This window comes from Eucalyptus grandis, chromosome 5 (genome assembly GCF_016545825.1).
Source record: "Eucalyptus grandis isolate ANBG69807.140 chromosome 5, ASM1654582v1, whole genome shotgun sequence".
Lineage (NCBI taxonomy): Eukaryota > Viridiplantae > Streptophyta > Magnoliopsida > Myrtales > Myrtaceae > Eucalyptus > Eucalyptus grandis.
Genome location: NC_052616.1, coordinates 202,958 through 229,163, shown reverse-complemented (window position 1 = coordinate 229,163; position 26,206 = coordinate 202,958). Strand labels below are relative to the sequence as shown.

At 40.2% G+C, this 26,206-nt stretch overlaps 5 protein-coding genes across 11 annotated transcripts; 4 read left to right on the top strand and 1 right to left on the bottom strand.

Moving 5' to 3' along the window:
• Nucleotides 1-2,366: 2,366 nt before the first annotated feature.
• LOC104443329 (CBL-interacting serine/threonine-protein kinase 9) lies at nt 2,367-8,424 on the top strand. 4 transcript variants are annotated; one of them, XM_039312848.1, is made up of 15 exons: nt 2,368-2,651; nt 3,229-3,291; nt 3,526-3,597; nt 3,713-3,820; nt 3,927-4,001; nt 4,495-4,548; nt 4,642-4,767; nt 4,837-4,926; nt 5,033-5,155; nt 5,400-5,507; nt 6,118-6,234; nt 6,332-6,388; nt 6,992-7,066; nt 7,886-7,953; nt 8,036-8,424. In XM_039312848.1, exons 1-15 carry the CDS (start codon nt 2,475-2,477, stop codon nt 8,037-8,039), a joined length of 1,317 nt encoding a protein of 438 aa, XP_039168782.1. In that variant the 5' UTR covers nt 2,368-2,474; the 3' UTR covers nt 8,040-8,424. The 4 variants fall into 4 exon arrangements, 3 of the variants coding, with proteins under 3 accessions (XP_039168782.1, XP_039168783.1, XP_010054968.1); XM_039312849.1 differs by having other exon boundaries at nt 3,927-4,007; nt 7,897-7,953; XM_010056666.3 differs by having other exon boundaries at nt 3,927-4,007.
• A 1,806-nt stretch (nt 8,425-10,230) lies between these two features.
• On the bottom strand, nt 10,231-11,135 carry LOC104443328. Its single transcript, XM_010056665.3, has one exon. The coding sequence runs from the start codon at nt 10,947-10,949 to the stop codon at nt 10,425-10,427; it is 525 nt and encodes a 174-aa protein (XP_010054967.1). The 5' UTR covers nt 10,950-11,135; the 3' UTR covers nt 10,231-10,424.
• Nucleotides 11,136-11,870: 735 nt separating this feature from the next.
• LOC104443326 (protein CURVATURE THYLAKOID 1B, chloroplastic) lies at nt 11,871-13,677 on the top strand. The gene is made up of 6 exons (XM_010056664.3): nt 11,871-12,246; nt 12,366-12,469; nt 12,584-12,670; nt 12,787-12,849; nt 13,165-13,202; nt 13,329-13,677. Exons 1-6 carry the CDS (start codon nt 12,081-12,083, stop codon nt 13,384-13,386), a joined length of 516 nt encoding a protein of 171 aa, XP_010054966.1. The 5' UTR covers nt 11,871-12,080; the 3' UTR covers nt 13,387-13,677.
• Nucleotides 13,678-16,959: 3,282 nt separating this feature from the next.
• LOC104443325 (soluble inorganic pyrophosphatase 1) lies at nt 16,960-19,712 on the top strand. Its single transcript, XM_010056663.3, has 9 exons — nt 16,960-17,021; nt 17,244-17,372; nt 17,475-17,503; nt 17,817-17,882; nt 18,166-18,273; nt 18,833-18,898; nt 19,004-19,124; nt 19,198-19,279; nt 19,461-19,712. The coding sequence occupies exons 2-9, from the start codon at nt 17,261-17,263 to the stop codon at nt 19,501-19,503; spliced, it is 627 nt and encodes a 208-aa protein (XP_010054965.1). The 5' UTR covers nt 16,960-17,021; nt 17,244-17,260; the 3' UTR covers nt 19,504-19,712.
• An 882-nt stretch (nt 19,713-20,594) lies between these two features.
• On the top strand, nt 20,595-25,998 carry LOC104443323 (probable plastid-lipid-associated protein 10, chloroplastic). 4 transcript variants are annotated; one of them, XM_039312584.1, is made up of 10 exons: nt 20,595-20,760; nt 20,852-20,921; nt 21,110-21,267; nt 21,358-21,471; nt 21,580-21,717; nt 22,067-22,153; nt 23,349-23,429; nt 23,920-24,006; nt 25,480-25,535; nt 25,617-25,998. In XM_039312584.1, the coding sequence occupies exons 3-10, from the start codon at nt 21,112-21,114 to the stop codon at nt 25,726-25,728; spliced, it is 831 nt and encodes a 276-aa protein (XP_039168518.1). In that variant the 5' UTR covers nt 20,595-20,760; nt 20,852-20,921; nt 21,110-21,111; the 3' UTR covers nt 25,729-25,998. The 4 variants fall into 4 exon arrangements, with proteins under 4 accessions (XP_039168518.1, XP_010054956.1, XP_010054957.1 ...); XM_010056654.3 differs by having other exon boundaries at nt 20,598-20,760; nt 22,058-22,153; XM_010056655.3 differs by having other exon boundaries at nt 20,598-20,764; nt 22,058-22,153.
• Nucleotides 25,999-26,206: the final 208 nt, after the last annotated feature.

The window sequence follows — 26,206 nt, the reverse complement described above, 5'->3', positions numbered from 1 at the left end:
AACATACGAATTTTTGAGGAAGACGCCATAGAAGTCTAGTGTCTTTGTAACGAGGAGATCCAAAGGAAGTCCATGAATTTATCTTCATTCAAGAGCTTACAGTATTGAGTTATAAGCAATTACGTATCCTCCATTGTTTCTTTAAGCTCTAGACGTTGGATGTTGAATATTTGTCTTTCACATCATTCAAACGTGTACTCACTACAAATTGGGATGGTGAGACCTCCACCATTCGAATCAATTGTGCAGGTGGAAATTGTGCTGGTGCAAGTTTATCCGGGGGCAGGAAGGCCACATTTTCGTTTGTCTGGTGCATTGACCCGGCTCTTCTCGAGTAGCTTCCTCTAGTATTATATAGACGTGTTCATACCTCTTCGAAAGTTTTCATGTCGTATCATACACTCTCATACATATTCGACACTCTTCGATACTCTCGACATTCTCTAACGCTCGGTTAATACGTGTCGGAAAATCCGACACCCGGTCAACTTTCCCGACACTCTCCCAAATTTGTGTTGGAATTTCAATACGCAAGTTTCTGACATGTGATTCCAATTCACAAGATCAATTTTAAAAACTTTCAATAAATGAGGGGTCAAAATATATACATGTGAAAAAAATGGAAAAAACATAAAACATAATATTCTTTTCTCTTCTAGCTCTCACAGTCTATGATACATAATTTACCTCAAGTTTTTTTTTTTCTCTCTTTTCTTCCGACTTGTCTGATATGCGAGTCTGGAATGTAAATTGCTTTATGTTTTCTTTAAGTTTTGTGGATTATTGGTGGATTAATGTTTTTAGTGTAAATTCATCCTAGACTTTTTAATATTATTTATTGATTTGTGAATTTGTTTATAAAAGTATATATTTAATATATAACGTGTCAGAATTCTTTATTTTTTGAGAAACGTGTCGTGTCGTATTGTATCGCGTGTCGCATACCGGTATTGGTTCTACTTAGATAATACCAACCTTTCCCCATGGCGAATACAGAAACAGGGGGCCCAATTTGGGACCCTTGATCTATTTGCGCAGCGTAGGCCCAATCTATCAGGTAGTTCGAGCTTCATCACCCCCCGACCCACCATTTCTTTAATGAGAAAACTGGGCCTCAGAGCGTGGACGAAGGCCCAACGTGATGTCCCCTGATAATTCATAAAACAACCGGGCGAGAGAAGGATTGGTAGCACAAACCGATATTTTCCATCTCCCCTCGATTGAGCTTGTATCTGTTTGTACGGGGGTGCATCTTCGATTGATCGATTGATTGATTGAGAGAGAGAGAAAGAGAGAGAGAGAGACAATCTCAACAATGGAGGTGAGTCGAGGATAAAGATCTGGACGTTCTCAATTATTGTTGCCCAGGGGTGGGCCAGGTCCCCTCACTCATTTGGGCGGCCACCCCAGATGATGATGTAGAATGTCGTTATGCTTCCTCATTCATCCCGGCCCCATCTTCTCTCCCTTTCTCTTCTAGAATCCCCAACGACGTTACTGCCCTCCCTCTGTTTCTTTCTTTCCTCTTTTCTTTCTCCTCTGATTGGAGGTCAAGACTTGGTGCCTACATATCAATAGGTACGTTTCAGGCAGTGATGCCAGGAATTGATCTTGAAGCTCCTCCTCCTCCTCCTCCGCCCTTTTGTCTCCTAAATCCCAATCCTTCTAATCACCCTCTCCGTAAACCCAATCCTTCCACCATCCGCATACATAAGTTTCGAAGAAGTAATCATTGCGGAATTAGTAATTGCTAATGAATTATGCCCCCAGAAGAAACGGGGTATTAAACGCGAAACCAACGGATTGTTGAGAGAGACCCTCCACCATCGCGAGGGTAAATGAACTGGATAAAGATCCGGATACCAGAAGAAGGTGACAATTTTACCGAAAAGGGAGCAGTCCTAAGGAAGGAGGCCTGTGGAGGCCAAAATGGGGAAAGAGGAGGAGAATCGGATATACACGAAGACAGACTAATAAGCGTAAAAGTGGGATGCAAGGGATTGGATCGGATCGGATTGGAGGGGTCCCGCTCGTGTCTGACTCGGGAGTCTCCTCGGGAACACGTGAATGCGTCAGCCCGCATTACATACCGTCGTACATTTTGCATTCGAACCGTCCAAAATACTCTTTTGCGTCTTATCTGACGAGCCTCGTCCAATCCAAGGGAGACTTTTCTACTCTGCCCGACCCGAAGAGAACGAGGGTAGATTTAGGACCGCCGATTCCAAAACGTGGGACCCCTCACCTCCCCCATCATCATATCATCATCATCATCATCATCATCATCATCTCTCCTCCATCTCCCGTACACGGGCCAGACGCGGGCCACACCTTTCCGGAGAGATTTACGTCCCCGTTTTACGTCGTCGCGCTTGCAAAATTGTTTTCCTGTCCCGTCCATCTCTCCTTCCCTCCTTCCTTTGGTGTCCACCCATCTAAAGAGAAGCCGACAACGTCGAGTTTTTGGGCGAGAAATGAGCGTGAAGGCACCGGCGACGAGGACCCGCGTGGGGAGATATGAGCTGGGCAAGACGATCGGGGAAGGCAGCTTTGCCAAGGTCAAGTTCGCCAAGCACCTTGACTCCGGCGACTCCTTCGCCATCAAGATCATCGACCGCCACCTCGTCCTCCGTCATAAGATGGTCGAGCAGGTCTCTCTCTCTCTCTCTCTCTCTCGCCGTATCCCTGCACCTCTTATACCACCACCCATCATGGATCCACTGCCGTTACTTCTTTCATCGCTTATGCGTTCGTTGAATCGAACCTCCATATCATCATGTCAATCCCATCCATAATGCCTGTCCACCGCAGATACCGTCTCGATATTTTTTTTCTTTGCTTTCTTTTCTCTTTTTTTTTTTTTTTTTTTGTTGGTCCTGGTCGGTGTGGCGGCTTTCGGAAATATGCTACTCTCAGAATTTCTTCTGATGCTTTGGCCCGCCGCACCCATATCCATTTTAAGGCAATTGCGGGGCATTTTTCTTTCTGATCGATAGCGGTTAAGTGGAAACTGTTAAGTTGGCTGCATCTGCTTCGTATCTGATGACCAGATGATGGGGGAGTTACCGTAGAAATTCTTCATACCGGCTGGCCTGTGCCGCGATTTCTCACTTTCAATGGTCTTCCTTTATTCTTCCTGTCACGCTCTCAATTTTTTTTTTATCTCGCGACATTTTCCCAACCTTCAGGAATGGTTGCTTACGCTGCTTTTGTTTAATCTTTGGACAGATAAAGAGAGAAATATCAACCATGAAGCTGATCAAGCATCCAAACGTTATTAAAATGTTTGAGGTATTCTTTCCCTTCATCTTTCTTCCTTCACGGTGAAGTGTGCTACTTTTGCTCCTATAAATTGCCGCCGTATGCTTTTGCAGGCTCCAGTGGCTTTCATCTTCGTATCAATCGTGAACTATATAGCATGCAGTTGTGTGCCCTTTATGGCCCACAGTAGTCGCTGCTTTGAAACTAACATACTTCCACTGTGTATATCACCTGACAAATGTCTTCCATTCTGCACATGTATAGGTCATGGCCAGCAAAACGAAGATCTACATTGTTCTTGAGTTTGTTGATGGTGGCGAGCTCTTTGACAAAATAGTAAGCAATTGTATCAATGCTTGGCCTCGTATTGCTAAGATGAAGCATTCGTGCAGCACCTCCATTGTTGCCTGCGATCCTCATCTTCTAGAATGGTCTTTTGATTGACTCCCAGGCAAGACACGGAAGGCTAAAAGAGGATGAAGCCAGGCGCTATTTTCAGCAACTCATTGACGCTGTGGACTACTGTCATAGCAGGGGTGTTTACCATAGAGATTTGAAGGTCAATGAGATTCCTCCTTTTTCTTGATTTCACTTTTCGTGAGATTTTGCTTGTACATGTCCTATATTCCTTTTTTCTTGATTTCACTTTTTATGAGATGTTGCAGCCTGAAAATTTGCTTCTAGACACCTATGGAGTTCTTAAAGTTTCGGATTTTGGATTGAGTACGTTCTCAAAGAAAGTGAGGGCAAGTATTCTTATCTTTAACTTGAGATTTGTGGTCTCTTCTCTGTCTCTATGGTATTAGGTTATAGTTCATTGCTTTTCACTGGTCATTTGAGATGGCAATGGTAAAACAGGGCTACGCTACATTTTTCTAAATCGATTTCTTCTGTTGTTGCTAATACGGGGACCCGATTTTGGTGTACCCAAAATCTATCGCCTTTCATTACTTTACAGGTTCTTCTTTCCTTAGCGTTATTGGTCTTAAAATTTTCTTTTCCTTTTCCTTATGTAGGAAGAAGCATAGTCTAGTTTGTACTTTATAATGTTATGATGCAGAGTCTGTACAAATCATTATCTCTACACATATGATGATGCATGATCTATTTTCTTGCTTTAGTGAGCACTTCTGAAACCAATATAGGGTTGGATGTCTAGAGAATATGAGTTTCTATATCATGAGCTTAAGAAAGGATATTCTCTGTTTTTTCTTCTTCTTTTTTCCTATGTAGGGGGATGGGTTGCTTCACACCGCCTGTGGAACACCGAATTATGTAGCTCCTGAGGTCTGAATCTCAAATTTGAGAGGCTTCATCTCTCGTTCTCCTTACCTTTTCTATATTTTCTTAATGTATAGCACGTATATTTCCTTTTTTCAGGTCTTGAATGATAATGGATATGATGGTACATCATCCGATATTTGGTCTTGTGGGGTAATTCTTTTTGTATTAATGGCTGGATACTTGCCTTTTGATGAAGCCAATCTCATTGCTTTGTACAAAAAGGTGAGGATACTCAATATTTTCAAAATCCAACCTTGAAATATGACTTTGTACTTATGAGAATCTTTTCAGATCTGCAACGCTGATTTTGCATGTCCTCCGTGGTTCTCATCTGGTGCAAAGAATCTTATATTACGTATTCTTGATCCAAGTCCTCTCACGGTTAGCTTCAACTTCCTCATTTATATTCTCACACTCGTACTTTAGGAAATTGGTTTGCTAGGTGATTATTCTCATTCTTTAAAACGATAAGTTGAACCTGTTTCAGCGAATAACAATTCCTGAAATCCGGGAAGATGAATGGTTCAAGAAGGGTTACAGGCCACCTCACTTTGAGCATGAAGAGGAGGTAAATCTTGACGACATTGATGCTGCTTTCAATGATTCACAGGTGAGGAATATTTTATTTCATCTATCTATACTTCACTGACTTTATTATCATGCTAGTGGATGTCTTTTCAATGTGATTCGTTTCTCTTTGTATCGTCACCTACCCTTTAAAAATTTTCTGACATTATTATCGCCAAATCTTGCATGAATCCATTATTTTGTAGCATGTCGTTTTGTACAACAAGGGATTGTCTAAACAAGATTACGAGGGCAACCTCCATTTGATCATCACTTTTCTTCCCCAGGAACACCTTGTAACGGAGAGGAAAGAGAGGCCTGAATCCATGAATGCATTTGAGCTTATTTCTAGGTCGCAAGGATTCAATCTCGAAAGTTTATTTGAGAAGCAGATGGTATGTGTTAATGGTATTGCCTCAAACTGCTAAATTGCATAGTTCATTTCTATAAACTACTTGTGTTATGGACCTCTTCATAGATGAAATTATATCCAGTAAAGCATTCATTTCTAACGGTGTGGATTGAAGATGTCACTGAATGGGGGATGAGTGAGCTGGAGCTTATGCCTCATGACACATGTTGAATATTGTCTTGAGTTTGTGCCCATCACTGAGTGGGTCTTGACCTGACTTACGGAGATGACTGTTGCGGCACTTGTTTTTTGATTTTTTGAGGAGTCTGCAGTGGTATTGTTGTATGGACCTCTGCTTCGTTGTGTCCATAGAAACTGTTTGTCAACTTATTTCACAAGCATGATATGCGATGGACATTCTATGTAGTCTTGAGGGAAGGGAAGGTTGTGTATTCTTGAGTTGAGAATGAGGAAGGATGCATTCTATAGACTAGTGAAGCTAAAAAAAAGAAAAATGGTACAAGCTTGATTCTTGAATAGAAAGTCTGATGTTGGTCTGCTCAGTTTTCAACATTGACTGAAGTTTCCATAATTGTTTACTGGGCTGGATGATTTTGGTTTAACTCTCTTTTTGCCTGGGTATGCTGATGTAGGGCCTTGTGAAGCGAGAAACCCGATTTACTTCTCAGCACCCCGCAAATGAAATCATGTGTAAAATCGAGGAAACTGCAAAGCCTTTGGGCTTTAATGTTCATAAAAGAGATTACAAGGCAATATCACTTGGCAAAGACTGTCTTGCAATTTTCCATGTTTGTGGTACTTCATTTTTCATAATGTTGCTGATTGTTAATTTCCAAATGATTGCAGATGAAACTGCGGGGTGATAAAACTGGAAGAAAAGGCCACCTTTCTGTGGCTACAGAGGTATGGTCTTCTAATAACAAGTAAAGAAAAAATGTCGAGACTTTTGGATACAGAACCATGGGAGATAATACCCTAAAAGAACCAAGTTGGTGAATTATCATAACAAAGGAGGTAGGGTAAGTAACAGCTAGGTGGAAATCCTCACAGGAGGGGCCCTCGCCCCTGCTGACAGATTATCAAAGTAAATGTAATAAAGGAACCAACTCTTTTGCTCACCCTCATTTAATATGGTTATGGAGCTGCTTGACTTGGTTTCATAAGTGTGGTGTAGCATAATTGTTAATCACTTATGGTTTCAAGAAGGGCAGGGTGTTTACTACTTCATATAGATAATGGATGGAGTAGATTTTTGAGCGACTATTGTAATCTCAAACTGTGCTCTGATTCATTGAGATTCTAGCTTTATAAAGCTCAGTGGCTATGGCGGTGTACCTCATGCAGGCTCTGCCTTTTAGTGTATTCTGTCATTAACTAGGAAGGACCATTGTAATCCATCTTCTTCTAATATTTTAGGCTCAATTTAGACTAGCCAATAGTTTCCATTGTAGTATCTTTTGCATTATTTTTTATAAATTAAAGAAATGGTTTCTTCTTCACTTCCAGGTTTTTGAGGTGGCACCTTCACTCCACATGGTTGAGCTCCGTAAAACTGGTGGTGACACGTTGGAGTTTCATAAGGCAAGTACTTATTTTTCGATTCGGTTTGTTTTCAAAACATATCGAAGTAAACAGCTGATCATATCTATTTGGACACACATTTTATCCTAAATAAAGTCAAACAGAAATATGAAATTAGTTTTTGTGCCTCTATAGGTTTTCATTGCGAACTTTTAATTTGACTGGAGTAATCCCACTATAAGTTCTCACATGTCTTGAAATAACTTTTGAGTTTACTTTTGCGAAAGAAAATTTTCAGAAGAGCATATTTTCTATAAAGTGGTTCAACAGTCGTCCAAACAGATCCTGACTTTTCTTTCTTCGATCTTATTTTGGGCGTCTGTTTTTATGGGTGGACCAACTGATCCATGATCGAGGTAATTTAGTAGTAGTTGGGTTTCCATGAAGGTATTTTCTTATAATTCTGAAAATCTATTATCTACTCCCTTTTCATAAAATTTCAAGGAAGCTTTGTTATCATTATTCTATCCTCATAAATGAGGAGTCGAGTTTATCTCTGAGTTAATATACTATAGTAAATTGATTTTCCAAAACAAGCCTTTTAAAAATGCTCCAAAAATTCCATCTCTGATGATGATTTGATGATGAGATGGTGGTCCAGTTACTATAATTTTAATAGATTTTGAATATGATATTCAGGAGGTGAGGAGTCTTTCGAATGTTATGCATCCCTGATAAGAATATCAGTTCTTACATTTGAGCCATAGTCAGTAGTTTTAAGTGAGACACTTCTTCTGCTATTCAACAAATTAGACGAATAAATTTTTATGGGTGGAGATGTATAGTATTTTGTATGCTGAGTAATGCGCCATGTGGCAGTTCTATAACAGCTTCTCGTCGGGCTTGAAGGATATAGTTTGGCAACCTGACGGAAATGCTGAAAAAAGGTCTCTCTCTCTCTCTCTCTCCCCTTCCTGCGCAAATGTTGGGATCAAAGAACTTGACTCTTTCTTGGTACCCTCTGTTTAGGTGAGACAGAAGTCAGACCAAACTTCCCGTCGGATACAGTTGCTAAAGCTTTTATCCGTCCTCACCCTGTGCGCATTTAATCTTGAGCACTGGCATTCCACATAAAAAAAGGAGTGTGGAGGACATGGCGGCCTGTGTCTGTGGCGGGGTTTTAAGCCATCTTTAGTGAAGGAAATTGAACCTTTGCTGAATATTATCTCGATTCTTAAATTTCTTTTATGTTTCAGTCTCTCGTTTTGGCTCTTCTTTTAATTTAATTTTCTATTTTTAACTGATTTGTATAATAATAATATCGCCTTGTCTGACAGTGTCTAGTAAATGTGCAATTGGTGCCCTCATGGAGGGCCTTCTACTTATATCTTAGGATTTCTAATGGCTGTTGATCATTGCGAATAACTTGATTCTGTGATCCTACTGCCGACATGAGTAGCAACGTGGCATTTTCTCTCCTGTTTGGAGACAGGTTTCTGTAAAGCCAACGGCAGTGGTTAAAGACGCTTTGGAGCTAACATAATTAAGGACACTGCCCGGTTCTTCTTCATTGTCGGAGCAAGTGATTTTTTTTTTTCCCGACGTTCTGTTTAATAGGAAAGCTTATGAAGGTGAACTTTGGGCCTTGCTTGTTAGGAGACTCGCTTTTGTGGGGCCACATCCGGTGAGGATTTATGAGTAGCATATGGTCTTGGATACCCTGGGTATATAGAAGCAAAATACGAACTTACTTTCAAGCATTTTTTTCGCTTTCATGCACAAAATAAGCTAGAGCAGAAGAGCTCAGTCACCAGCTGCTGTGAATTTATCTGTATGTCAAGCATCTTAGTCCAGTATAAGTTGACCTAGATAGATCTGTTCAGTTTGGATGAGGATGATCGTTGATCCTGGAAGAGCAACAGTTAGAACAGCGATACTATCCAACTTACGATCATCCTTGGGAAAAAGAATAAAAAAAGTCTTAAACTTATAACATTAGTACCAATTTAGTCCAATCTTTCAATTGATTTAATTTAGTCTTAATTCTTTTTACATTGTTATCAATTCAGTCCATCCGGCCAAGTTCTGGAGTGGACATGGATGTTGGCTGGCCAATGAACACTGACATGATAATTTTTGTATAATTTTTTATTTTTGAATTTTTAATTAATTTTTTCATTTTTCCTTTTCTTCCTCTTAACCTTCTTCTCCAGCAATGGCCCACTAGCTTTTGGTGGCTCGCTGGTCGCTGGGCGAGGGCTTTGCTGCCTCACCCAAAGTTGCAGTCCAGTGCGGCCTTGCCTGTGGTTGGTGAGGCCATGGTGATGTTCACCAAGGCTTGGGCGAAGGCCTCCATGGCCTTGCTAGCTGTGGATGAGGTTGGGTGAGGGTCGCAACCCTAGTTAGTTGGCTAGGCCCTTGTTCAGTGGCCGATGCATGGTTGGCATGCCTTACCGGAGGCTTATCGGCCATTGCAAGGCATTCAAGGAGGAAGGAGAGAAAAAAGAAAAGAAAAAAAAAAAAGGAAAAGAATAATTTTTTTTGAAAAAAATTAAAAAAAATTATTAAAAATTGTCAAATTAGCGTTGGCCGTCTGGCTAATGTCCATGTTAGTGCCGGCTGATTTAATTTAGTCGGATGGATTGAACTGATATCAATGTGAAAAGATTTAGGATTGAATTAATTCAATTGAAAGATTTAAGAGTGAATTAATATCAATGCTATAGGTTTAGAGTTTTTTTGGTACTTTTCCCATCATCCTTGCATAGGCTTCAAAATAAATCCTTGCTGCTGATATTAGTATATTTTTGGGTCAAAACCACTGACAGTAATCGACTTACTGCTGACAGCACCATTGTCTAACGACTCTCTCTATCATTTGATTTAAGCCACAGAACGTATTTTATTAGTTCTAGTCAATAGTTCTAGTAGTCAAGATTGACTCTGCAACAACCCATCTTAGACATACAACCCTTCTCATGTTTAAGGGATATTGTAGAAGTATACTAGATTCAATTTAACTTTCAGCTTCTTCAATGGGGGTGTTCAATTTAATCTGGTAATGCTCCACCATAAAACTTACCTGGCTAACAAGACGTATAAATCTTTATCTTATGTAGCTCCCAAACCGTGCAACGGGAGATTTATGGACTTCTTAGCTGGAGCAGAATGTATAATATTAAGTATTGGACTATGATTCAGCTGGGTATTCTCTTCAATCTAGGTCTATGAAAGAGATATAGCCCTCTGGACATCTCCAATATCCAAAGAGAAATTTATCTAATTAGTAAATTTGGTAGATACATAAGTTACCTACACTGACTGCAGTCATATTGAAAGATGGACTACTTCGAGGAGCGCATCATGAAGAAGAGCAAACAAACATAAGAAGAAAAGATAAATACACGGAGGACGCCATTTAACTCTGGGAGAGGCTGCAGTACTCTGAATCAGCCACGGAAGATGCTCCATTACCAGCAACGTGGCCAGACTTGGCCACGGTTCGGAGACTCTCAATCAGTGCCTCCGTGTGAGCCTCCTGAGACAGTATCTCGGTTAACTGCTCAGGGCTTATGAGCAACTTCACCTTCCACACCCCAGCGCTGTTGTATCTAGGAAGCACCTCGGGGGCTGCCTTTCCGGGCATCATTCCCTGATGATCGAGGGAAATGCGGTAGCTGGGTCGAGATGTGGCTGATATGGATCCTCTGAATGGCTGAAGTGGGAGCAAGTAGTACAATTCTCCAGGATGAAGCTCTTCGTTGTGAAGAAGAGGGCCTGAGAAAGGGTCACTGCTCCGGAAGATGGCATGACCAGGGAATTCATTGGTGATGCATTGGGGTGTGATGGGTGCCTTGAACTGCATGATGCCACTGGCAGTCGTCGCCACTTCTACGATTTGTTCGGCCTGCCGAAACCCTTTACTAGAAAGGCAATTGCCCATGTTGCGGATCAAGCTAAGTAAGCTACTTCTTGTGCTTGCAGCAGATGAATCTCACGTCCTAGATGGATAGAAGTCGGAGATCATTTATTGAAGGATGTATACGTGTTGGCTCAGCTCGCTGCTGCCCGTGGCCTCTCCTTTCCATGACAGCGATTCCAAAAGACACGCAAGTTCTCTTCTCTGTAACTATGTATATATAAACCGGGATTTTGTGATGATGATGACCCCCGGGCACTGCTTGATATTCCTGGTCTTGGCCTTAATCATCCCTAATTATTGTTTAGTTGACATTTGAAAAGGGCTTTATGCCGTTGTTTTTACTCCGATTACTCAAGATTCTCTTGCCATGGGGCGTAAAATCACATGCCATATAGAATAGAAAAAAGAATATTTGCACGGGGCGAAAGAAAACAAGAGACAACGGTAAAAAGAAAAGGGGCTGGAGAAGTGGGGAAGAAATAGGTGACTATCCCCGTTGTCAATGCGGACCATCATTCCGTTCATTCCTTTCGGTTCTTCACTTGCCTGAAAAGAAGAGCATCATGATATCGTTGGGCCCATCCTCTAAACTCATCGCAAACGCATTAAAGGATCCAAATTTGGACGCATCGGTCACAAAAATTTGGACGTATGGGATGAATCCCCGGCACTTTCCTGTTCCCTATTCTATTTGTTGATTTATCCAAGGAAGAGAAAAAGGTTAGAAGATATCATAATTTTGTTCCGCCTCTTGAAAAGGTTGGGTCAGACTACAGTTTGATGGAATGGTCACGGGCCAGAAGGCGTAAAACGGAAATCCAAAAGTAAAACTTTGATTCCGTGATGGAAATGATTGGGTGCGAAGGTTGCGATGGAAGGCGGGGATGAGGGAAGATATTTGGGAGGTGCCCTGTTTTGTGGAAGTCGGATGGACTGTTGCTCAGAAATGAAAAGCTATCCACCGGGAGGAGGTGAGAAAAGGCTGTGGTGCAGCCATGTCAGCAAACAATATCCACACCATAGCAACGGCAACGAGTGGCTCTCTCCCTTCCCCGCAAACACATAACGTCGACCCCTTCTCTCTCTCTTGCTTGCTTGCTTGTGCTTCTTTGTGACCAGGGGGGGCGGAGTTTGGCTCTTGGCAAAAGAAACATGGCGTCCACCAGCACCGCCTCGTCCTCCTCCGCACTGTCGACGCTTGTGGTGGACGGCAAGGCCCCTCGTCAAGCTCAGCCCCAGAAGAGCCAGACCCTCCTCACCTCCCTCCCCCCTCCCCCTGCTCTCCACTCTCCCCCTCTCTCTTCTGCTTCCGCTTATTGTATGACCTTCCCCCATGTCTCTCTCTCTGTTTCTACTCTACTCTGCTCTGCTCTACTCGCTGTCACTGACCCCCCCTCCTTCTCTTCTACTTTGCTGTACAACGCGTTTCTTCTTCAGGTCGTAAGATTGCGCGCAATGTGGCGGCTATGGCTACCGGTGAGGCTCCTGCCGAAGTCGCCGCCGCCGAGCTCCCTGAGATCTTCAAATCCGCCAAAGAAGCTGTAATTCTTCCACTCCATACCCGCCGTTGTTATTTTTGTGCTCTCGTCGCAGGAGAAAGTTAAATTTTGGTAGTTGATTGATTGGTCGGTATTTTTCTTTGTCCAAACAAACAGTGGGACAAAGTGGAAGATAAGTACGCCGTCAGTTCGCTGGCGGTCGCTGGTGTGGTTGCCCTCTGGGGCTCTACCGGAATGATCTCGGTGAGGCTCTCGGTTTCTCTTTGTTTTCACTTTTCTTCACTACAGAAGGAGAAAAAAGATGGTCATTGGTACCGCTGACTGAGCACGTGGCGGGGATCAATTCATTTTGGTTTCAGGCGATCGATAGGCTTCCCCTGATTCCTGGCGCTCTTGAGCTGGTGGGAATTGGATATACTGGGGTGAGTTCATCAGGCTTCCAAAATCTGCTTCATTAGTCTTCCCCCCTCCCCAAAAAGCAGTTAACTACCCTGGTTATGAACAGTTTATGATTGCCATGCTTCTGTCTAAAAGCGGTTTAAGAGCTTATGCCATCAGGTGAACGTGTGGATACATACCATTTGCATGAATTCTACTACATACCCTCTTCATCCTCGATCAACTGAGTTACTGCACGCTTCTCAGTTTATACATTATACATCTTGTAATGCGCAGCCATCAGTGTGATTAATCCGTAATTCTCATCTCAGATTGCCTTTTTGTATCTACTTTTGCAGTGGTTTGCGTACAAGAACCTTGTTTTCAAACCAGATAGGTAAGTCGCAAAATTTGGTTTCAAAATTTTCGCTCTAAAACTCTCAAGACATCCTGCAGTTTTGATCTTGGGAACGTAAGCCTCTCCAGACATCTCAGACCTGACATCAGGTCAATGACATTTCAGGGAAGCTCTACTTAGGAAAATCAAGGACATATATGGTGAGGTTACTGGAAGCAGCTGAAATGGTGGTTGCTGGCAAGAGGTGCGGTATTCTCTGTTTCTGCAATTGGAATGTGCAGAGCACATGTCGGCATCAACAACCTTAGACCAGAGCTATTTCCTGTTACGTTCTTCAAGTGTTTCTTATTATAATCCCCACCAATATCTGTAAACTATTGGCTTTTGTAAATTCGAAGCACCAGAAATGATCTAGTCTTGTTGCACTGATGTAACCAGGAAGGGCTATCTTTAGTAATAAGCTATACCATTCATCTGATCCTCCTAGCAACATAGTTGCTCGACTGGATTTTTATTTTCGATTGGCAATCTTTTCTTTGACCTGATATTGGCTAAGCTGTTGAGACTGGAAGCCGGTCTAATCAGATGGGAATACTTCAAATGTGCAAGCCGGAAACGTTGGTATTTCATTCTATTTATGATAAAAAAGAGATGGGAACCGCCAAGTCCGTGGCCATAAGCTTTTCCTGTGGAAGCAGATAACTGCCCGATCAATGTGCTGAACTAGCATCTGACTATCTTTGCGTTGCATATTGGTTGCAAACCACAGAAGCAGGCATGTGTTCGTTCTTGTGAGTTCCTTTGTGGGGAGGGTTCTTTCCTTAGATAGGTGGAGTTACTGTGGAGATGATCTCCTCCAAAAGTGAGGAACTTCAGCCATTGCAAATTTATCAGACAGGCGTGTATTTTAAGAGACAGGAATGTGTCACCTGCGCGTGGCAAATGGTGGAGCACATTTAATCAACTCCAAATTCGAAGAAGTTGGAATTTATGAATGAGATCAAGTGTTTCGGGGTGCCTTCTTGGAGGCTAAGTGGTGAATGGTGCTATTGATCCTCGATTGTTCTCTCTCGTTCGACTGCATATTCGCACTCTCTACCTCTTGGAAAGGAAGAAATCGTTGGGGGCGGATCAAAAGTTAGGCGTAGTGGTGCACTAAAGACTTCACTGGGACCTTTAAGCACTTGACCAATCCCTTTGCATCTTGCAAATGTGAGGTTTTATTCAAATATCATTTGGAGAACAATGCTAAAGACATTAAACCTTGATTTACAAATTGGTGCAGCAAACTATGAATATTTTGATAGGTGAGTTCTATGAAGCTGCCTCTAAGGTTGATAATTTCTAAATGAATAATCATTCTCTTTGCAAGTAGTACTTTCTAGCACTTTCCACTATTTTACTTTTAACTAGGAATTGGGGCTTGGTTCATCGAATACCGTTAGTTTTTTTTAAGGGTTAATACCTTAAAAAACCCAAAACTGGTACACTTGTGACAAATTTACCCAAAACTATTTTTTTGACCATGAAAAACCCAAAATTGGTACACATGTGACAAATTTACCCCGACTAACTATAAAAACCCTAAACCGGTACATTTATGACAAATTTACCCAAAACTAATTTATTTGACCACAAAAAACCCAAAACTGGTAAATTTGTAATTAATATACCTTTCGAAAAATTATATTAATACCACAAAAAATCACAAAAATTATAAACTATAACAAACAGAGTATAAAATCTCAAATTGATATACCGGTCAATTGTCACGTGTTATTTAACTTTATAATTTAACAAGAAAATTTAACTAAAACTAACAGAGGATAAATTTGTCACAAGTGTACCAGTTTATGGTAAATTTGTCAAAAGTATACCAGTTTGGGGTTTTTGGTGGTCAAAAAAATAGTTTTGGGTAAATTTGTCACAGTTGTACCGGTTTGGGGTTTTTCAATGTATTAACCCTTTTTTAACGAACATTAATTTTGATGGATTTTAATGGTGCAAGTTCGCAGTTGATGAAAGTTCTAAGTCTTTTTTTTTTTTTGGTAACTCTTTTTACTAAGTCTTTCATCAGAAAATTTTGTTATATTCTCTGAGTATTACGATAATGTTGTTGAATACAATTCATATTTAGAAATTTCTCAATTTCTTCACTTTTGTTCCAGATTTCAACTATTTTAGAAGTTATGCAAACCCTTCATTTTCACATAGCTCATCCTATGGAAGCTAGTGTCTAATCTCCGAGTACATAATATACGTAGGAACTATATAATTCTCGCTCATAGACGATTATTGGATGTTTAAATTTTGAATGCATTCTTTCTCTTATTTAGTTACCCAAGTTCCAAATCTTTGATTTTCTTTTGTTTTCTGCTTCTAGTGGTCAGTCAGAGATTTTTTTTTTTTTTAATTTGATAATGTACTGATTTAATAGCAAAAAAAATATGATTGACATAAGGCTGATGATAATCCCACGTACCTTTAGAATTGGTCAAACGCTAATTCATTGTGTTTGTTAGCTGGAGATTCATACATTTTTTATTTGGTCAAACGCTAATTCATTAAACAAAAAGAGGTTGATAAGTTAACTCTTTTTACAAGGAGAAGGTGATTAATAATAGTCATAAAGCTGCATTTTCCTTTTTCAACTATTATTAATCGAGTTATTCTTCATACTTCTTCTATTATTATCATAAGATTCTCATATTCTCACAAAAGCATGACTTCACAACTATCATTTTATTAAAAAACATATCATCACATGCTGTATATACTTTAAATTCACTATATTTTCACGTAAACTTCGAAAATATATAATCTCTATTATTTAATTTGTGTATCTTCTATCTATATAAGTTAAAACGGTGAAAATAAACCATAAATCCATTGCAGTGCCAATCACGGGTTAATGGTCTAGTTACAAAGTTTCTCCACTGGGCTAGATGATGGGGGTGCGGTGGAAACAGACATGCCTAATCATGTCAAGTGTATGAAGGAAGGCCATGGCCATCGAGTTGATTGCGCTGAAAGGCTACTTAGAATTCGCAAATAAATTTAAATAATATGCTAAAAAACCTATATCGTATGGATGATGATGGGTTTTCTTTATCATTTAGGAAATTTAACTCAAAGTTAATAGGAGATTTAGGGATGACCAATTGTCACATGACGATTGTGACGAGCACATAAACGGACATTCTCGTGTTCATTTCAGCATTTAAACTTAGTAAACACATAGCAATATTTGGCAGGACAAAGGTCCATGACACAGATTTTTGGTATGTGCGTGGGTTTCTTTATTATGGGAAGGAGAAGCTAAAACTTAGCAAGACTCGCAAAATGAAAGTCAAAGAAAATAATGCTAGTTGCACACACGTATGGAAGTGGCATACCACAAAGTCAACGTAATTTGAGATCCTCAACTGTCTGGTCTGACCCTGCTTCCGATTTGTTTTGGGAGACCATCCTGCTAAATAACAATTCTAATTTTTTTTCCGCTAAAGAGCATCGTTCTAATGTTGAAGCATCATCAAGTGGATTCACCGGACAAAGATGTATATGAACCAAATGCCGTTGCTAAAGGCTTTCCGAGGATTTTTAGGCAACGATGATGATTGTAGAGGTGTTGAAGGACTTGCCATGTTTTGCGCATCTGGGGTGGAGACATCCATGGATCCAGGATCTAAAAATAACCAACCAAACCCTACCCCAAACAGGTGGAAGTACAACCTGTCTCCTCTCTGCTTAATGTTCTGACAGCCATGTTCACGTTTGACCTCTCACGCCCGTCGCGTATATAACATATGCCCCTCTCTTATGTTCCTCTTACAGTCCATTCTGTCTCCACCTCTGCAGGTACGCCTGTCCCTCTTGCCTGCTGTCTTGTATTGGCTCTGATTATTCCCCTGTGCTTCCTCACAAGAGCCTAGATAGAATCATAGCATTTTTCTTTGATCCTGGCGCAGTATAGTGTAGCCATATTGCTTTTAAATCGAACGTAGGAATTGTGACATGATGAGATGAGACATGTCTCCATTTCTCAAGTTTCTAATCCAACCCGTCTCTCTCTCCCTGCAGTCTCTCATTAAGTCAAAATGAGTGAAGTTGATGGAAGCCATCGACCAGTTCCGCGCCTGAATGAGAGGATTCTTTCCTCCTTGTCAAGGAGATCTGTTGCTGCTCATCCTTGGCATGATCTTGAAATTGGTGTTTCCCCATCCTTCGATTGCTGAATATATCATTATTATCAGTACGATTTTGTGATGACGATAAACTTGCTAATATGTCTCCCTCATTTTTTTTCTCCAGGACCTGAAGCCCCCCAAATTGTCAATTGCGTAGGTTTCCATCCCAACTTAATCATGTTAATGCAAGTACTGATTATAATAAGCTTCTACTTTGACTCCGGAGAGGAACCGAAATGTTTTCTTTCTAGTAGTCTAGTTGAAATGTTTCTAACCTGGCCTACCCTGAGATGGTTTGAATTTCGCTTGTCCGATCGAAAATGGAAATATAAGTTTCGTAATTTATGATATACTTAGAAAAGTAATTATTTTTTCTCAATTATCTCCTCAAATCTGTTCGTCCCAGCAACACAATTTCATGTCCTCTCTAACCTTTTTCCCTTCCTTTCTGCCTCTAACAATTAAGGTCGTTGAGATAACAAAGGGAAGCAAGGTCAAGTATGAGCTTGACAAGAAGACTGGACTCATTAAGGTATTAGTTTATCCAAGCCAAAATCTCTCGTAGATCTAGCCCTGCTAAGTGTCTGCCATTTCAATCCTTAGATGTTTCTACTTCATTTTGTCCATGATTAGTAGTTACCGTTCATGACTTCGTGTTGGAGATTTGGATGAAGGAGGAGAAATGATAGATGAATTATACTGAGTGGATCACGTTTGTTCCAATTGCAGCTTATTTATCTCCTACTTAAACAGTTTCCATATGTGTTTTTTTAATGCCTCATTGCTTTCCTGAATCATTGTATTACTATGTGCAGGTTGACAGGATTTTATACTCATCTGTAGTCTATCCTCATAACTATGGCTTCATTCCCCGAACGTTATGTGAAGACAATGATCCGATTGACGTATTAGTTCTCATGCAGGTGATCTCTTTTACTTCCTTATTGCAGTTCAGTATATCTCCTCAACTTGTCAACTAGACAAAGGGCCTCCTTCTATAATAGTTTTTTCTTAGGTTATTCAATTGCTAGTATCGCGATAGGAAAGGTTGAGCTTATTTGATTAACTCATACCAGTTTACTGATAATAGCTAACAGGGTAATTATGAAAATGGATATGCTTTTATCTTTCGGCTTTTCCACTTTAGGGAATTCCTCCTTTGTATGATCCAACATATGGCCCTTCCCTGGTAACCTTGCAAACTTGCTCTCTGAGTGGAAGGAAACGATGAATATTGTAAATTTGTATTAGTATAGCCGACATTCTGCAAGGAAAGTCCTTGCTGAATGCCCTGCTTTGAGCTTCCATGGAAAGCAGATGTTAGACACTGATTGGGTGAATTTGGATAGTCCGAATACATTGATTGTTCTGAAAGTGCAACACTGTCCTCTCTAGGTTCACAACTTCAGATGAGTTTTGGATGGTACAAATCACATGATGTAAAGGAAATTTTAGGTTTAACTCAATGAATAAATTCAACAGGAACCAGTCGTTCCCGGTTGCTTTCTACGTGCAAGAGCCATTGGACTGATGCCCATGATTGACCAGGTACTTCCCCCTCCTCCAAAAGAAAAAAAGACTAAATGAAAGAAACATAGATGCCTGCAGTTGCTTTTGCATAACGTTTGGGTGATTTCTTTTGGTCTTATCCAGGGAGAAAAAGATGATAAAATAATCGCAGTCTGTGCTGATGATCCAGAATATAAGCACTATACTGACATCAAACAGCTCCCACCTCACCGCCTTTCAGAAATACGCCGCTTTTTTGAAGATTGTATCCTTTCCACCTTTGAGATTTTCTGGTGTCTGTGATTGGAAGTCCACTGTTTTCTTTAATGATTGTACAGACAAGAAGAACGAGAACAAGGAGGTTGCTGTGAATGATTTTCTACCATCGTCTACCGCAACTGAAGCCATTCAGTATTCCATGTAAGTTCACAATCAACAGTCGACGTCTCAACATTGTAAAGAAACCAGATAGTTGGGCACAGATCAGCAGATTAGAACAGGGACATCATATTCTGCTCAGTTAGCACCTTTTTGTGCCGCCTAAGCAGATTTCACGTACAATTTTTTCTTAACTAGGACTAATTTAACGTCAATGATGCAGGGATCTTTATGCAGAATACATATTGCACACCTTGAGGAGATAGACAAGTGTTGCTGGTGGCCCATTCAATCTTTGAAGATGTTGAGGTGTTACATCATATTTTTTTTTGGTTGGGGTATGAATAAGTTGTAATTGTCTGGTTGGTTGGACATTTTGGTCCAGTCCAGGAGGGAGAATAAGTATTGTATTATGATGGATTGTCTAAGATGGTAATAATGTATTCTTGGAACAGAGGAACATGCTACATCTTAGGTTTAATATATGAAATTAAAGAAGCTTTTAATTTCTTATAGAGTTGCTTATTTATACTCGATGTATGTGTGTTTGTTTGGAGTAAAGCCATTTTACAGGAAAATATTTATGGACCTTTCACCTATGTCGACACCGGAACATAAATCCGTCGACAAGAATATTTTCTACCTACTAGAGCAAATAGGATAAAACTTTGGAAAATAAATTTCCATCCGGTGAAAAAGGAAATTATTTTTCCTGCAGAGCCACCGCTATCGTGTTGCCAATGCAGCACCGATGAGCACTTCTCTCTCTCTCTCTCTCTCTTATCTCGTGCATCATACTTTTCAGTCATTGTTTGATCTACGCTAACTTTAACTATAACTTTCATGGAATCTTTTGCTTTCCTAGTTATGACGTCGAACATAAAGAAAAAAGAACAAGTATAGAGTTAAGTTGATTTTGTCATGAATTTCCAGTTACTTTAAATTTGATCTTGCATATTCTAGTGAGGATCTCAAATGGTTTTAATTATACTTGAAACGAATTATTTATTAAAGTGAAACTAGGACACCAAAAATAAATGTTTTCTGGCCACATTTTAGGAAGACAAGATAAAAGATGAACTAATCAATTTTCCTCGAGAATGATTATCCAGAAAATATTTTCCGCTACCATGGAATTTACTCAAGGCATGGTCATTGTCTTCATTCCACGCGCGCATGATTTTATATGTTACGTTGCTTTGGGTGGACTGATGGTTTCAGAGCAAAAGGAGTGACCAAGTTTGCAATGTATTTGGAAAAGAAGTAATGGCAACATGTAGGACTTTGTGGTAAATCGTTGAAGGAGGCGCGCGCGGAATTCTTCTATACGAATATGCGAAAAAGGCCTCTTTATCTTATCTTAATACGTGCCAAAATTCACTTCATCCGGTGCACCACCCACCAGAAGGAAGGGAAGGAAAGAAGAAGAGGACCGCATCTTCCTCGGTTGAGCCGGAAGGAGGGAGGATAATGCCTACCGTCACTTGCCCAGTCTTGCTCGACTCAAATGAATGAAATTGAATGTGGGTTCGTCCAGATTTCCCCCTTCCTCGCCTGTCTACAATGTTTTAACTCTGAGCTTGACCTCTTGTTTGGTAACCGGTTGCATCCAAGGCTTTTCGCTGCCCAAGCGACTTCTGTTGATGTGGTGCTGTTCGTAGTGATTGTTCGCTGAACTGAACAGGTATGGGGTACGGGGCTGCTTTTGTTTTTGTTTAACAATGCGCCTGGCCTTTCTTGGTCCTCCTTGAACATCCCTCTTGGGATCTCCGGCTTCCGCAATTTCATCGAATTTGACATCTTTTGCCTCCTCTTGCATAACATTAATACCTTCTTTTGCTGATTCATCGAATTTGACATCATGTGGTAAAGCGATGGAATTGGCGTTTGGACCTCCGTCATCCTTCCCGCCTGCAAAGACGTGTACCCGCGAAACTGATGGTTTTCCAACAAGTCACCGCGTCCCGTTCAAGCTATATGATCAACGAGGAGCTCGTTCAGTTACTTGTTGCGCCACCCAGAGAGCCCAGGTTACCTGATTCTCCCTTGTTTTGTTGTACACTAATGATTATCTCTGTATCTTTGGCTGACATATTGATTCACTTCGTCTGAGCTTCAAGGTGCCAGAGCTTTCGTTGGAGAATGAGAAACACAATCTTCTAAGAGCTGTCCAGGAAACCCAGCGAGGTCTTATTACCAGTGCCGATCAACGTTCTAACATTGAAGAGGCTATGGCATGCTTCCCATCTTCTCTCAAATTTTAAAGACTCTCTCTCTCTCTCTCTCTCTCTCTCTCTCTCTCTCTATTAGTCATCGATACTCTGTTCCATGTAAAACGCTAGCAGGTGAACCTCGAGTGTTACTGTTCTGGTGTGCCAATTGATCTGGTGAAGTTGGATGGGACATGGCGTCTGCAGTATACCTCTGCTCGTGATGTTCTCATTCTTCTTGAGTCTGCTGCTACTCTTCCTTTCTTCCAGGTTGTAAGACTTGAAATTTCTACATCCTCTTACGAAATAACGCAATTCATTCCTTTCAGTTATTTTTGCTTTAGCTTCTTCTATGCGTTGCTGTGGATTGCCTTTTATATACTCTTCTTTGTTTTCCAATGAGCGAAATCTTTGCCTATACTGGTCATTGGGACATTTTCTTTCATGTTTTGCATATTAATTATCGCAGCAACTTGGCTGTAAACTATGTCCTCTGTAGAGATCAGCTGCATCTTTCAGATTTTGTATCTCCTGATATATGTACGTTTGTCTCGCATCATGTCCAGAACTTCTTCTACTTGGTGATTTATAACTAAATGCATTATTCTAGGTTGGGCAGATTTTCCAAAAATTCAATTGCCTGGATCAGTCAAATGGTGGTGTTGTCTACAATGTTGTCAAATGGAGCATCCCGACTTTGCTAGAGGTCAATTTCTCCCCTTTCTACCTTCCATATTTTGTTGTCTGACTTGCTAGGAAAGTATTTTCAGTGAAGTATATATTTGCCTTTGAAACTTGCCACAAATAATAGTTTAGCCATCAGTTTCAAATTTTGGCAATTCCACCTTGAAACTATAATTGAGAATATTATCATTGGGTATACTTTTCTATTTGGATTGTCCTTTCCCAACTCCACGTAATATTGGACATTTTGATTGGAAGCTGAATCTGAGATACACTATAGATTAGTTTTGACAAACCTTTCATGGACAAATTCTTAAAGCACAAGTGCTGCAACATTTGCTGGGATGATCAGAATCTCCGAACCAAGTCTAGTGTTCTCAATTTGGAACATCCTATTAGGCTTATATTGAGTAATAAGGAAATTGCCGACACATTGTTGATTGGGGAAGCACCATGTCAAAAGTGGTCAAGAAGTAAGGAATCGGATGTAGAAAGCATAAGGATCTAGATTGTTTGCATTTGTAGAAATCTATTCTCTTTCTGACCGTGAGGCAGTTCTAAAATATAGTAGGCATACCATGCAAAAGGACACATGCGGAGGAGCTTACCTAGTGAAGAAAGGTTTAGCCTTGTTGGGAGTTTTCTTGTGGAAGTTGCTTTCTGGCTTGAGCATTTCACAAGGAGGGGATGGGCGATTATGCTGCTGTACAATCTGGAAACAAGAAAAATCTAAATGAGGACCTTTCATTGAAGTCATGACTCATGAAATTTTTCATTCTGCTTCACTAGATGTTTCATGACAGGCCTTGAAATAGAAAATAAAAAAGCCATCACTGTGATTGCTAGTGTCTGAATGATTTGATTAATAAATCAGCTCAATTTCATTTCGCAAAGTACATATTTGAAAATTGGATTTGATTGGATTTGACTTCTCCATTTTATCTGCAAGACAAGGCTTTCCTCTTCAATTTATTTGTAGATTCTGATAAGGAACAGTATTTAGGAGCTGTAACACTACGTATGAAGGAGAACATAACTCATGCATAGAAATAATAATTTTTGAAGTTGTGAAGTTAATTCTTTTAACTTGGGAGTTTGGTGAGAGGGAAGCGAAACGCTTTAATTATTCTCTATAAATGCGTCAAAGTAACTTGAAAGAGAAACTGAAGAAATCCTTAAAAAGCAGAATCTCATACTGCTTTTGTTTTAACTAACAGGAAGACAATGGTGTTACTCTGCTTGTTTCCGCAAAATTTTCAGTCCTTTCTGCTCGTAACATTTACCTTCAGTTTGAAGAGGTCAGTACATCTTATTCTGAGAGACTCGTTACTTTTTTTTTTTTTTTGTTTATTTTGGTTTTAGGAGGTGAGCCTGAACTTGGGTAAAACAATCTCTTCTCCTCCGTCTCCTCTTCTGGTTCTATTTATTTTTCTCCTTCTCCTTTACTTTCTTCTTTCTTCTATTACTCCCTTTCCTTTCTGTTTTTCCCTCTTTTCCTTTATATGCGGTCAGTCATCCTCCTTTTCCCTCTGCCCTTCCTCTTCTCTGTTTAACTCAATTAGATGGATACAATATGATGTCTTGGTTTTAGAGGCAGTTTTCTTTTCCTGCCCTATATAGGGAAAACCATTTGTGCTTTGCATTTTTCCCCAATCAGCTTTGATTCCATTAGTAATGAGGATTCGGAACATCACACATTGATCAAGTGTTGCTGGAATGCCAGAATGTTCTATGGGATGCAACATGCTTGTTTCACAAATATTTATGAAGCTTTTAAGACACGTGCAGGTAACTTTTGAAGATATAAACATCAGTGGGGAGCTGCAAGCTCTAATAGCTCCAGCTCTGCTTCCACGGTCATTTTTCAGCTTGCAGGTAACTTGATTTACTGATTTAATATCGATGCGCTTTTCCGTGCTGGGCTAGATGTGTACAATATGCACATTCTTTGTATCATCAGCATATGACTGCTTCCTTATTGTCATGCTTTCTGAAGAACTTGATGCAGTTTACTTGTGTTTGCCAGCAAAAGCTTCAGTTAGATGACTGCATTTTTTTATTTTTTTTGGGGGATAGGTAGATGACTGTAATGTCGTCCAAACATAACATCAGTGCGGGAATCCCTGCAGCTTTTTTTCTTTCCCCTCCTTCCCCAACGATCTCTTAATAGATACTACCCAGCACACCATTCCTGGGTTAAGGGGTGCGCATAACCTATGGATGGCTATTTAAGCTTTGAGTAGGTTCAAGAGTCCATATTGGAATTATAAGCCGCAGGACCTTTGCAAGGTTGGGCTGGGCCTGCTTGGGTGTGAACCTTTAAGCGGGGCCCAGGGGAAATCATGGGTGGGCCGGGTCCACCGTCAGGCCCGAACGTTAGGACTTTGTGTTTTTCACTTTCTCAATGAATTTTATATTATTCTTCTATCATACATTTACTTATTGGTTTATTTTATCCCACTAGTGTTATAGATTTTAATTTCAAATCAAAGTTACTAATAAAACAGAATTTATCAATTTTTATTTTTTTTTTAAAGATGGGTAAGCCAGGCTTGGAATCTTTGCCTGACCAGCAGGCCTAAGAAATTTAGCCAAGCTCGATCATTTTATTGGGGGCTTGAGCTGGGTTGGGGGCCGCCTATCCGTTCATCAGGTCTACGGACAAGTACATGATAGGTTCAAGTATGAGATCATTCTACCTTGTAACCATCCCACATCTTTGTTCGATGGGAGTAGTTTATAGTGAGAATCTTATGAAATACTAGTCAATGAATTATACATCTCTGATTTTTTATATAGTCATGTTAAACATATTATAAACCATTTCAATGATGATTCAATATTCTTCTACTTGGAAATTCGAATTATAAATATAGAGATGGATGAAGCATAAAGAGATTTCTTTCATTTGGTGGTGGTTCTACCTCTCTTTGTTTTACTTATTTGTCTAATTGAACACTTTTGTTGGTTTTGTATCTGTAGCCTATATTGACAAATCACGTTTTCTTCCGTGTGATTTGTTGACATTTTATGTCAAATACCTTGCTAGCCAAGGTATAAACAATATCTTTTAGTTGATGAATGATTGGAAAACTAGAACATAACACTCAAACATGCTGAACCTCAATTTCACAACTTTGGGGATAGTTCCCGCAACATACGGAGTAAGTTTAAGGTTCCAAAATTATAAACAAGAATGTTCGATTGTCTACTCACTTTGGAACCTGTACATTCCTAGTTACAATGGCGGATGCTACCGACAAGGCTGCCCGGATCATGTTTCTAAATGTTTTACCATAGTAAAATTGCGAGATTTTCTCATGGGAGCTTAAGGATTTTTAAATGCAGATCTTGCAGTTTATTCGTACTTTTAAGGCTCAGATCCCCTTAGGAAATCAAGATAGGTAATTGCACGTTACCCTAATCCTACTCCTCATGTGTTTCCCTGTTTGCTTATACAAATGGGAATCTGAATCCACTTGCAGGCGATCAGTTGGTGGATTATACTATCTTTCGTATTTAGATAACAACATGCTGTTGGGGCGCGCTGTTGGCGGTGGAGGAGCCTTTGTTTTCACCAGAGCTCAACCTCTTTAGTCTTGAGACTAGACTAATGAGGACCACATTGGAAGTTTGCCCAGATGCCACTATGGAGAATATCTGTGCAAAGCGAAACTATCTAGAAAGTGCTACCACATTGACATGGTTTTATGCAGCCGATGGCGAATTTCATTTCTATTTGAATTTATTTGCCGCTCATAAAAACAGAAGAGCAGCTGGTATGTACTTCTGACAATACTGTATATTATCCAAACTGGATTTGCATACACTGCAATTTTTTCATCAATTTATCTCCCTTTAGACAAATTCAGGAGTTCTTAGATGATTGCAAAATGTTTTCCTTCTCTAAGTTCGTTTGATGACTCACGGTCTTCTGGCTTGATGGTTGAAATGCACGTCTGATTAAAGAATTCCTACTATAATACTTCCGAATGACGACCGAAATCCAGTATATCCCTTTAGGAAAACACACAACATTGCATGGACCAAGGTACACATTCCAAACATATGACTT